The following is a 14,039-nucleotide window of genomic DNA, read 5'->3' as shown; positions in this document are numbered from 1 at the left end:
AGTATACAGGATATACGGAAGTTGTCGCTATGGCTCGCTTTCCCGCATTCAATCAATTCTTTTGATGAAATTTATTGCCTTGGCGGCCCTAATAACCGAGAATATACAACCTCTGAAAAAAAGCCAGGGCAATACATAACTTTATCTCCGATTGCTATCGATTAAAGTCCTTTTTAATTCGATCTTTCTATATTTTTTAAATTCATCTAGATTTGTTTTTCCTTATACTGCCTGTGGGTTAAAGGGTTAATTCGGGTCAAAATCCCAGGCATTGGAAGTGACCCTATACAGCCAGTTTGGCATAAACTTAAGGTGCCGCTTTTTTCCCAGCCGGAGAAAAGCTTTTTCGAGCGTGGCAGAAAAGGGGCCTCGTGTAAGCAGACTCTAATTTTAAAGTTGCGAGCGGCGCAAAATTCGTAGCTACGGCGCTGGAAATTAAGCAAAGACTGCAAGAACAGGATAAATGGAAGAAGTTTTCGTATTCCACATAAACTTTTCTTGAAAGATTTCTCCGACGTACAAAAAGCAATCAGCCTGAGGATAAACACAACAGGTTGTCAACCCCCGGAGCATTAGCGAGAGAGATTTGACGAGAGGGTGGTTGGTAAATAATTAGCGCCAGATTCCCATCCACAAAGTGCGAATTCTAATTGATTGCCCTCGACACCATGGAAATGAGCCCCGGAGAATTGTCTTTTAGAGTGTGATATTTTCACGTGCTCATTTTTTGTACAGACATAATATATGTGTTTCTGATTTTTTTTTTACACTGACCAACTAAACAACTTTTCATGCAAGCTGGGAAATAAAGGAAAAACATCGTCCCTATGGGAGAGCCCCTCAGACGGACCTTTTCGGTGGGGAATACGTCACGGTGATTAATGCGTTTCATTTTTGTTAGTTAGCGGTTTTTCTATTAAATGTGCGAGACAATGAAAAGGTCCACGAGGAATTTTCAACGCAACACGAGCTGATAATGGAGAGAATAACCCCCTGATAGACCCTTAGACCTCTCACAGGCCAATTTGGAATCGGACGTATATTGCAGCCATTCGAGTCCTGTGTGATCAAACATCATTAACATTAATATAACAAAAATCGTTAAAAGAAGCAGGTTTTTGATTAAATTTTGTATTCGCTCTCTCTCCAAATGGACTTAATCCGTCCAAATATTTATTTAAGTAAACTTCCTCAAAGTAAACGCTATAAAAACAGTATGAAACGTGCTCCCGGATAAAATTAGGGGACTTTGGACGGTTTGTTTTTTTAAGCTGCAATATCTCTTTGACTTGCCGGTAAGTATGCGGCTTCATCGTCAATCTTAGTGGACATATTGGGTTTTAAACGAGGTCACATATCTGCAATTCAAAGAGTCAAATCTTGCTGAAATCGAGGATCACGAAGTGGATTAAGCGAACGCAGCACATGCTGCTTAATCAGTGACGGGGTTACTTAAAAGCGAAGAAGAAAAATCCTTAAACCAAAATTAGGTCAATTAATTTTCTCATTTTCACTCTCCCCTTCAGCACGCTTTTGATCTACTCAAATTCCATGTACCACCGATTATATAGGGTATCCCACTAATGACGAAAGGGAGAATTAAGGGAAGATTATAACTACTTAAGCTAAACCAAAATTTAGACTTCGTTGAGAAATTGAAGTTTTCAAATGTATGCAGGACGTTCCGATATTAAAGAACTTAACAATAACTTAAAGTACAACTTACAAAAGTTCACATTGACATTAGTTCCAAAAGGTCTCGGCCGAGGTACGGGAAGTTAAATTTTACAAGTTAAATGCGGAACGCAAGGTAGGGAAAATGAGCACTATAAGGAAAAAAGCGACTTTTTCCTCGTCGCACCTACGCTATATATGCAGACTTGTCAAGTCATTTCGAAAACCTACAGGATTATATTTTCTCTGAGCTCAGTCTCCCTTTTAGCACTTCCAACCCTTTTCTGGTCCGCCACTGATCGCGCATTGTTCAAACTTTGCATTCCTTTTTTAGTTTAGAGAATTAGTTGGCCACTCACTTTATCACGGTAACTCCAACAGTTTTCCAGTTATATGTTCGTATTTTAAAATCTACTCAACATTCCGCCAACTTGGGTAATAAAGTCTGTCGCTTTTCGATATATGATATATTCCCCATATGATATCAATGATGATATATGACGTCGATGAAATGAAGCCTGAAACTAAATGCTCTAAAAAAAAGTAAAGATATTAAAAATCATCATCCAAGCTCAAACATCATGAACTTTGCACCAAAGGTACAATTTTCGTATGTCTTTCAGGGCATCAAAGATCATTTTACGGTCTTCGACGAGTAACCATAAAAAGTTGATAAAGGTCGATGCAATATTCTCTTTAAGGTGGCTCAAAAATGGCCTATAAAAATGTAAAAAAAATAAATCGCTACGTTTTCTCGAGAAAGTGATGGAAGTGTATTAGTTTTTTGTTTGTGTATTAAACTGAGGCTCTCTTTCTGCCTCTTAACACGGGATCGATTTTATTTTAAGTTGAAAAAAGTTGTACTTTATTCACTGAAAACTGCATTTTTACGAATTCATGTTTAATTCAGTATAGGGTGGACAGAAAAACTCTAGTGCTCGGTCATTTCATTCAAGAGCCCTCTTTCGGCCGTTTCCAATGACAATAGGAAAGCTGGAAGTGATGCCCCTGTACATACAAGATTAAACCGTATTAAAGCGAGTAACGTACATTATTTTTTCCAGTTTTTTTATTTTTGATCTTGACATTTTTCTCTTGATATTAATTTCTTAACACAAATGCGTTCACATAAGTTACTCCCACTTCTTCTCCATTTATATTTCAAAGATTGTGACAGTTGCACAGTTTGACAACTGAGTGAGGTTAAACATTCAGCTATGGCAAAATTTCATTAAGAACGTGCTAAGTGTCAATCCTCAATTATCTAATTAGGAATGCCGAAATTTAGCACATTCTTAAAAAAAAATTGACATTTGCTGTGTTTAAATCTTCAGTAGTTTTTCGAATCTAACCTCACTCAGTTCTTAAACTCAGCCACTCTCAATCTTAACTTATACAGGGGAAACTTTCAGACTGTGGCAAATAGAGTTTTTTGGTAGTGTCAAATGGCGTGAACCCAACAACTAACGTGGGCAAAACCATTCTACCCTGTTGTTCTCAGAAGTCTCTAAATAATTTGACTATGTCGCTCAGGTCCTAGACAGAAGGATTTCTGACGAATATCAGAGAACAATATGCTCTTCCTCTTGCTGTAAAAGCAGTCAGGATCTTTAGTTTCCACAATCCAAAAATTTACTTTTAAAATTCTTATTTATGTCTTATATTCCATTGAACCGAATCATATCGGACACTTTCAAGAGGCTCTCGACAGTTCCAACGTCCCTAATATTTTCTTTCAATTCGTTCGAAATTACAAATTTCAAGTGCATGATCCCAAAAGCTGTTTTCGTTCATTTCAAAGCATTAATGGAGCCGTTGGAGGTGACAATGTTGTGGTATAAATTTGATACGGACTGGTTAAGTTATACAAGGCGATTCCTAATGATTACGAGAAATTTTAGCCACGAATTCTGCTAGCGGAAATAAGGGTATATTGCTATGTAGTTCATATTCCAAAAGCACTTCGTTAAGGAAATTCTCAAGTTCCATGAGGTAGCACATACCTTTGTAGTAAAACGCACAAAAAGGAAGATATTGGTTTAAGCTAGTTCAGAAAAGTGCGTAACAACTTGCAAAATAGACGCAATAGCTAACATAATATTTTACGAAACAAGTCACATAACAAGATTAAGAAAATTGTCGTAGAGTCACAACTTTCCCAATGGAAATCAGTGATTAAACGGGTTTCATCTCGTAACCAGTTGCATAATGAAAGGAAGCACTTTTATTTATCGTTCCAGGGACGTATCAAGATTATGTATTACATATCATATCGGGATTAAACAAAGCTCGATTGAAATCGTTGCAAACGACAAATAAAATTCCCATTTCACAGATTATTAAATCATATGTTAGACTGTAAATTCCATGTATAAACCTTTGCAATAAAACCCGAAACAGACATTATTTACCCATCAAATGCAAGTCATATTATTTACAAGCATTTCGCTCAATTTGCGATTTTCAAAGAGTGCGTTCACTGTCGAAGCCGACTTCAATAGAGCCTTCGATAGAGCCTTCGGGCATTTCCAGGCTCATAAAGCCAGGCCATTCAGCGTAAAATGAGACTCAATCGAGCTTATAAGGGCACTCGAAGCTTTCTCTCTGTTCAGAAGTCAAGCATTGAAGTAACACCTTAAACTATGAGGCTTCGCGTTATTGTTGTGCCGGAATATCAAGCGAAGATCCAGGAAAAATCTGCATGATGTCGAAATTGGCTTAAATTATGTAGTGAGTTAAATTTGAAAGTATTATATAATGAAATTGTGGCACTTTTAACTTTTCGAGAAGAATTTATCAAGAGTATATGAACATATCGCCCTTCAAGGCGGAGTAGGTGATGGCGGAATGAATGGGACTCAAACGAGCTTAAGGGTAAACTTTTTTTGAATTTCTGAATATCCTCTAAATATCAAGTAAAAATCCAGGAAAAATCTTCAGATTTCAGAATTATTTCAAACTATGTACGGGGATGACCCCAGAAGTAGTACCCGACGCGACATATAGAGGGCGATTTTTTGTTAAAAATTCACCTATATTACAAAGACCTAATCTTAAAAAGCTTACGCCTAAGGTTTAATGGTGTTACGTTGATTTGTGTTTGTTTTGGGGCCGTTTTTAGTGAACGGTTTAAGAGTTTTTGTGAACACGGAAAAAATTACTGATCGATGCGTAATTCAATAGTTTCACTTGCTAAGTATTTATTAGCCCGTCCAACATCAATGTGGAGTTACATTCTACTATGGGTGATCTGGTCCTCCAACTGCTAAGACGATTTTTTCAGTGTTCGACCCAACGACACTCTAGATCTGACCACTCCACACATTGTGGTGAAAATCCACGAAATTATACTGGACGATAGAGCTTTCAGTAAGTACTATGCATCACATTTTGACCAAATAATTGGATACCACATAGTTGTGCTCAAGATGGACAAAGCAGCGCTGCGAGACAGCTCCAAAGGGGTGCTTGACAAAGTTTCGCAGCACTAATGCCGAGTTTTTGCGTCGATTCATAACCACGGATGAAACACGGATCCATCACTTCACAGCTGAGACAAAAGAGCAGTCAAAACAATGGACTCAAAGGGGAGAATCGGCTCCAAACAAAGCGAAAACCGTTTCAACTGAGAGAAATGTGAGTTTTTTGGGATAAACGTAGGATCACTTTTATTGAGTATCTCCCTAAAAGAAAAACAATAAATGGAGTGTATTATACAAATTTATTGCAGTCTTTCAGAGAAGGACTTAGGAAACGCGACCTTTTGGCAAAAACGAAAGTGTTGTTTCATCAAGGCAACGTGCCACTCCCCACTTCCGTCAACGCGATGGCCGAAATCAATCATTTCGGTTTCTAACTTTCCCTCACCCACCCTATTCTCCATATTTAGCCCCTTCAGACTATTTTCCATTTTCAAACTTGAAAAAATGGCTTGGCCGAAAAAGATTTGCCAATAACGAAGAGGTGGACTTCGAGGTTGATGCCTGTTTTGAAACGTTCCAAGCTTTTTCCTACAAACAGGGTATAGAAAACGTACAACATCGCTGAAAAAAGTGTGTCATTCTCAAAGGGGACTATGTTAGGAAATAACGTAATATTTCCATTTTTTTACTTTAACTGTTAGGTCGGGTACTTGTGGAAATATCCTAGGACTAACCTAGATCCAAAGCATCCTATGCTGGGGCTCTAGAATTCTTCACCTCTCAGGGGGCATTTATCATCGGCATGTGAACACATTACCATTCATAGCGGAATAAGTGATAGCTGAATGAATTAGACTCAATCGATCTTTTAGGGACGCTCGAAGCTTCCTCTCTGTTCGCACGTGAGGAGTTCAAGTAATACCCTAAGGGTCGTAAACTATGGAGCTTCGCATCTATGTTGAAAGACAATATCCAGGATATCAGCATTCAGGGAAAATCTACGCGACCTTAAAATTTTACGCAAATTGTGTAGGAGCCTAAATCTGAGATATTTCTTAATGAGGCTCTGAAATTTTCAACTTCTCAAGGGGCATTCATCAACGACATGTGAACACATCGCCATCCAAGTCGGAACGAGTGATGGCTGAACCATGCATAAAACATCCGTCCTCCGGTTCATATCTAAGGCCTTGTTAGTGCATTTTGTCAAATATATTTCCGGTTAGCGTGTTAGAGGGGAGACACTTTGACACGTTTGACATATTTAGCACAGATACATCAATAATTCATAAGGACATTCTACGGCGTGTCAGGGACGATCCGGGACAAAAGATGACTTCTAGGAATGAGTTTTACTAATTATTTGATGGCTTTTAGGTTACATCGATCGTTAACCATTGCAGGAGGGATTGGGAATCCACTGGTCAAAGCTGGTTTATTTTATTCAATGATGACGGTCGGTAGTTTTCCAAGAAAGCGCTGTGAGGGATAAACTTCGAGGAATTTAAATTGAACGTCCTCGGCCAGACCAAAACATAATTTATTTGACGTTCCTTTAACCCTTAAGCAAGCACGCTTAATATTCTTCAAATAAGTAGATCCGGAATTGATTTCCCGGGTGCTGATAACTCTGGAAAGATTATAACGGTTCCAGGATATTAAAATGGCATCGTTATCGGTTTTATCAGTACTACATATCAACGTACAATATAATAATAGATGAAATGACACAATGGTTCTTGTTTAGCAGTAAATACTCCCGTTTTAGGGACACAATAGAATCTGCCTGTACAATTGCCCATTGTTCGTTCTATTTTATGTTACCTCTAAAACGAAGCGAAAAAGACATCTTTGTTAATACTCCCATGGTGAAATACGGCAGCAAATAACGGGATTATTTGATGTATATGTTATATGTATCTGAAGTCTTTTGTCATTTTTGTTTTTGTTCCTAAAACGTCCCGATGCATCAATATTAATTTTTGTTTAGGCGTGTATTGAGTAGTTTTTCAATTGTTTATTAATGTGGACAATTTTTGAACGGAAAATAAATATTTTTTTAATTTTAAAAAATAAAGCGACAGTTTTCGTTGTTCATATCGATTGCGCTTCGAGACTAGTTCCGTAATGACAGCAATTTTCATTTTCATTTTAATTCATTTCAGTTTAAATCTTTTTACTTTTCAATTTATGTTGAATTTGTAATTTAAATTTCGTTAAATATTTTAATAAATCATCAACTTTTAACTGCAATTAAAATTAAATTTAATTACAATTAAATCAAGCGCAAGCATTTTCTAAAGAGTTGCTCGTACAGTAAACTCATTAGGAAATGGTAGTTTGTGCAACTAGCGACATACGGCGGAACCTCGCTTTCCTCATCCCTTAAAATCGCATTCGTTACGCTGAACATTTCTTAACTGGTTTAACCGCAAAACAGGGTATAAACTAATCAATAATTGTAATAATTAAAATTAAACCGAAATTACCTAAATAACTATTTTCAATCGGGTTTTTGGTTATGCTGTTCGTTGTTTGGAATATATTGAACTGCAGACTGATTTGGTTATTAACGACATCATTATCAGTCGCTGATCATCACTGAGAATGCCCATATTGATTTTTACTTCGATCTCATTCAACGACGCTCTAGTCAAGTTCCAAAACCCCACTAATTAACTTTTCCGAGGCGAGCGAGGCTAAAATTTTCCAATCTTCCCAAGGGACCCTTCCCATTTCCAGCACCATGGACGGCCCCCACCTTGCCCCCACCCGAAAAGTCCGGCCCAGTAGACAACATACGTCCAAATCTCTGTACTTTTTTAAACAATTCAACTAGCGGAAATGCTACATACGGACTGCCTCACATAATATGTGGTTAAGCAGTTACCGCAACTCAGACAATAAACCCCGGATTTTGATAATCCTCCCGTCTCGCCTTTAGTCTTAACAATATACCGTTTAAGGATATTTCAAATTGTTTTGGAGGCAGCAATGACCTTGCCGTTTATAAAAAAACGACGCGAAGGGTCAAGGTCAGACAGAAATCTAAAATTCTGGGTGTTAGTCTAACATTTGTTATAAATGATGTGTTCAGATAATTTGTTCTTATTCAAACGTACGTGATAAAGCCACTTGCCTATGGAAACTATTAAGAGACGCAATCGCATTCAGCCCGTGATTGAAAGCATTCAAAAAATCCATTCTGTTTGCAAAGGACCTTAAGTAGAAAAAAGCTTCAGCTAAAAGTTTTTCATTTTCTCTGGATGGAGGCGTTGACCTGAAGAGATCGTCGTTGAACAGTAACCCCCGCACCTTCCCATAATATTTGTCAACAGAATAACCTCCGTTCTCCCTTCAGTTTTAAGCTACGATCACTTTCAATTTAATGCAAAATAGTGTAAATAAATTAAAAATTGGCTTGACCTAGACTCGTGCATGCTTTTTCCCTTCCTTGCGTGATCGAAACAAAAATAAATATGAACATTCTAAGAGCTATCCAACGTCAATAATGACCAAACTATTTATCAGATGAAGTTCAGTGTGTATATTTAACCTGAACTAATCCATATCTAAATCAATCTTCAACCGGCTCTATCTAGTTCCGTTTTTATTGCTTACTGTACTGTTGTACTGGTATTGTTTACTCTACTTGTATTTTAGGCTTTGCACCTGATAATGCCTTTTGGGACGAAACTCGGATAATGCATTAAATTCCAATTTTTTTAAAGTTAGTTTTGAATGAAATCATAATTTTATAGAACATGACGCACACTTTATAGTGAGCAGGCAGAGTAAATTAATTTAAAATTTGTTCATCGTTTTCTCAAAGGACGGTCAGGCTAATATTTTTTTTAATTTTAATCGTGCATTTTTTAAACTACTTTTCATGTATTCAAGGCGAAACAAAAACATGTCGTGTTAACTCCATTTCTTCAAGGAAAACAGCCACTTTTTGTTATGCGGAAGGCCGCGTGGCTCAAAATTCATTTAAAATTTATGTAGCGTGTTGTCAAAAACCCTCGTAATACTTTTTTTAATCGTGCATTTTTGAAACTAATGTTTCACAATGTGTCCCATGACTGGATAGACATTGGCTAAGGGTGAGTTTCTCTGACAGTTCCAAGTCGAAAATTCCTCATGCGCATATCCAAAACTCGAAAACTTAATATTAAAAGAAAACTCGGATAAGATCAGGATATTGCCTGTTGTAGTGAATGAGCAAGTGGGTAACACGAGTAACTTAAACGGCTAGCGGGAATAAAAATATTATATTTCGCAAGATTCTCATTCTACCCACTGACGCTATATGATACGAGCCTTATTTCGCCTTAACGAACAAGCTAAATATTGGTTCATTTTAGCACAAGGTTGATTCTAAAAGATAACAAAAATTGATTTATAACTTCAATCTTTAATTACCGATAATTCCTCTAATATTAAATTATGGATGTATGTGTATAAGTCATTTTCGGTCTGAAATTGACTAAGGAACTCACCCTCAGTGTCCGTCTGTTAGGTTATGGGAAGTCCTGTATACAGGGTGTCCCACAAGTGTTTCATTATATTTCAGTAGGTAATAGTACATTAAAAAATAATATGACTCCCTACATAAACCATATTCCAATAATGCTTCATTAAGAAGATACAGGGTGTTAAACTTAAAACACACCTGGAATATTTCAACGTATCAGAGTATCAATGAACAGGCGAGCTCAATTATGTATTGAACAAAATGGCCACCAATTTGAACAATTTCTATAATGTTATAGCAAATTAATAATATTTAAAACAAACTTAATATTATTAAAACCATTTAGAGAATATTGTGCATATAGACGGTATTCAATTTTTTACTGGTAAACGATACGTCGGACGAAAAAGAGTCAAGTTAGTATTTTTCTTCTAAATGAAATTAAACTTCTAAAAATAATTTTTATTTTGATAAAAAGCAGTGGCGCACCATGTTTTTTTTTTTAAATATGCTAAGAGGTGTCCGTACGCACGTCACTGGTGAAACGAAAAATAGCCCTTTTGCATAAATAAATGCGTCTACATTAACTCTCAAAACATACCAAATTTCACTTACATATCTCAAACGATTTTGAATATATCAATAAAAGTTAGATATTTTAAGTAAAGTTTAACACCCTGTATCTTCTTAATGAAGCATTATTGGAATATAGTTTATATAGGGAGTCATATTATTTTTCAATGTACTATTACCCACTGAAATATAATGAAACACTTGTGGGACACCCTGTATATTTTCAAATTCTGTGCAAAATTTTGAGAATATTGTGTAATAGAAACTTTCAAAAATGCAAAATAATTAACGTGACTGCTTTCACGTATACTAATTTCTTCTATTTAAGCGTCACGTCAGTTATAACGGTTTTTTAGTCAAAGAGTTAATAAATGAGCCGATTCAAGACGTGAGTTTTATACACAATTTTATTCAATTTGGAACAGGTTGCCGTAAATTTCTATGACATTTTATTCCGGAAAATGTAATGAGTTTTATTAGATACTGCCAGTGGTGTCCGGGGATAAATTTTTTATCACTAATAAATAAAACATTATTTCAAGTCTTGCTACGCGTTGAATAATTGGCAGAAAATGCATCAAAATTGAATAAACAATTCCAATTTAGTTAGTTGCACTTTAACTTCCGTTGATAAATTCTCCATTGCGTTTTTAATGATTTTATGGCTCGATCTTGGCCTTTGATTCGCAATTCGTGAATCTTTTATCGCTGGTCTCTGTTTATATACGAGATTTATATCTTTCGGAAGGGAAAGAAAAGAGCAACACAGACCTCGATATCAAGCAGGAGTGGCACGTCCTGAAATGATCTGCACTGAAAGCCAACAGGTATTTTTTGCGAAGTGAGAATATTAAGAATTATTTCATATTTGGCTCATTCTTTTGGAGTGAGTTTTCGTCTGGTTTTGAGAACTGTTTATTTATTTTAAAAATCATATAATTTTTTTTAAAGATCGAACCATGGATTCCCAATTTCCTGGTTCGCTCCTATTTTTTACCTTTAATGACTTCTTTTGCTGCTTTTCTCGTGACCTAAAATTCGACACTACAAAAATTTTCCCCAACACAAAACTTGTCTAAATTATGACAAAATGCATCTTTCAAAAATTAAATCTAAACTAAATGCGACAACTTACTATTCTGCTCAGGATTAGTCTCGTCCCCCTCATCCCCCGAGCTGCCCTTGGAGGAAGTGGCGGCCTGATGCAGCATCTTCTCGTGGGAGCGACGTATCGCCGTCTCCTGGGGCGTCGCGACGACACCGTTTTCTGGACGGATCATCGCGGACTGTGCCAAGTTCGGATCAGCGGAGGGCCAGTTGAACTTGTCGGCCCGTGAGTGACGTAGGCGCGATGCCGGCTCTCCATTGGCCAGATTCACGGTCGTCGGCGGCGTCCCTAGAACGCCTGGCGTCGGAACGTGCACCGGGTCGTTTCCAGCACGTGATACCCTCCTTGCAATCTGTTGAAGAGGCATTGTTTCCAGGATGGGTTTTGTTTGGCGAGATTTGGCGAGATATTGAGCCTCTAATTTGGGAGTTTTTAGGCCAATGAATTAATTTACTATGAACTTGCATCAGATATGTGGGAAAAACTCGTTGGGATTCGCATCGTTGTTATGACAGGCAGAGCGTGTTGTTGCACAAAAAGCACTGCGGTCTCAACAATATCTCCTATATAGAAAACTGCAATTTCTTTTTGGATGAGTGCATAAAACTAATACATATAAAATATCATAGCACAACATATTGAGTCTTCTATTAGATAAATCAACTAAAGATCCTGAACATCTTGGAATATGATAAAACTGAAAAAAATCCAGAATTTTTAACTGACGTAAAATTAACTGCATGACGAATCTAAAATAAGCTCAATCCTCGATAGATCATTTTTCCAGAGCTTTGAGCGTCACACAATTTCGTTTTTCAATGTCTGTTAATACTGCTGCAGCATTAACAACAGCTTTAAAGGCTTAATCCGTCCCAGGAGCTCGCTTTTTATCTGTATACAATTGTAACGCAATTTCCTGATAAGACTCCTTTATTTAACTGTCTGTTGATTGTGAATTGATGATAGAGATGATTGTAAAACCATTTAAAAAAGCCAAAATTATTAATTAATTAACAAGAAAACCTCCAAAGAGCCACAAAGCAAGGTGTTGGGTTATTTATTGAAAATAAAGAAAACCCCAAAAAAGAAACAGGCCACTGAAAGGAACAAAGACAGACCATTAAAGTGTATTGAAGTGGTGGAAAACAACATTAAAGAAAGGAAAAACGAAAAGGTCCACAAATTTCTGTATAAGGCGACAGGTTGTCCCCTCTTTCACACCCTTTCGCCCTTCTTGGAAAATGAAGGATCTTTTACTGCAGCTTTTATATAAATGTAACCTCCATTTTATTAATTTGTTGATCCTGATTTGATTGGTCCCTTCATTCTTTTATCTGAAATTGTTAATAGAATTTGCATGAATATAAATGACTCCGTTTCTCTGAGTTTTTGCAAATTTTACAAATGTTTCATAAAGTGTTCAGAGTTCTTCCACAACTTTGAAAAGTTATAGAAGTCTATGGATTTCTACACTATTAAGTACAACGACTTTTTTCTTAGGGTTTACACTGCTTCGACAGGGACTACCCTGTCAATACAACTCTGCATTCATTGATCGTAACTTAAAAATTATGTTCTGTACGTCCCTGCGCTTATTAGCTTCCAATGCACATTTTTGCAATCACCAACAATCCTTATAGCGTTTACTACACAATAAATCGTGAACATATCATAGTATTTTCGGATCCAGCAATTCTGCGAAATTATTTCCTCCTTGATTTATCAGTTAGTTGTTATCACGCATTTGTGAACAGAAACAGGAAGTTTTTTGTTAATACTAACGACGTTTCGATATATGTTTCAGACCATCCTCAGGACATTGCTTTTTAATCATTTTTTTCACATTTATTCGTATATTGTCGGAATCGGCATGATGTTCGTATTTAAAGTACCTTCAGTTCGATTCTATGTTCATCATACCTACTTAAGTTTCAAAATTATCAACACTCTAAGAACACTTGGCATGCCACCTCCCAACAATTTTTCCTTCCATTTGACTTATTGCTGGTTCTTTCTGGAAGGAAATTGTGATCTTTATCTACGCCGCCGGTATTCAAACGCACTTTTTCAATGCTTTTTAAATTACAAATAAGATTTATTGGCCAGAGGCGGATCGAGGAGTAAGTACGCTTTCGCACATAGCCCCAAACTGGGCTTCTTTTATTCCTTCTCATGGTTGCGTTGACTGTAATAATTTTAAAGCGATTTGAGTGGGTACTTCGTGTTGCAGCCTTTAAAGTGCGGCCAATTTCTTTGTTGAATGCTCTTAGCAATTTATCTGAGAATTGTAAAAAATGGGACTTCCGCATCAGTTGACACTTTGATATTCGAAATTGTTCATCAATTTAAACATCTCGTCATTTAAAGAATATTAATGATGACGGGCGAAAACCCGGTAACCTTCAATTCGATCGACATTACTTAACGCTTATTGATATTAATTAACATCCATTGAGCTCTTTGGCTCTCGCTCCTACGGAGCAATACTAGAAGCCCAATTTCATTGAATTCCGATTTATAAGCGAACACAACTCAGTCATTTGTCTTCTGAGCTAATTTCACACGATTATTGATCGAGGATCGAGGTCTCACAACAATACGCGTAGTAACTTTGCAAATTTAACAAATTCTCCTCCTGCAACTACGTCCTTCTTAGTTATCAAACTTCTGGTGAAATAATACCACAAAGGAATGCGACGATAATTAAGCCAAAATTGGTTTCGTGAAGCGATAATTTTTCCCCAAGTTCTCTGTTGTAATTCGCATTATTCCTGGAACCTGGATCCAA

General features: G+C 36.8%; 1 protein-coding gene across 1 annotated transcript in view; it reads right to left on the bottom strand.

The window, feature by feature from the left end:
• Positions 1–11,618, bottom strand: part of LOC136340776 (synaptotagmin-9-like) — a 40,676-nt gene extending 29,058 nt beyond the window's left edge. Inside the window, exon 1 of the mRNA XM_066285103.1 lies at positions 11,279–11,618. Coding sequence (XP_066141200.1) covers positions 11,279–11,618 — 340 coding nt within the window. The remainder of the gene's footprint in view (positions 1–11,278) is intronic.
• Positions 11,619–14,039: the final 2,421 nt, after the last annotated feature.

This window comes from Euwallacea fornicatus, chromosome 8, assembly GCF_040115645.1.
Source record: "Euwallacea fornicatus isolate EFF26 chromosome 8, ASM4011564v1, whole genome shotgun sequence".
Lineage (NCBI taxonomy): Eukaryota > Metazoa > Arthropoda > Insecta > Coleoptera > Curculionidae > Euwallacea > Euwallacea fornicatus.
Note: the sequence above shows the minus strand (reverse complement) of the source record. Positions and strands in the feature narration are given on the sequence as shown.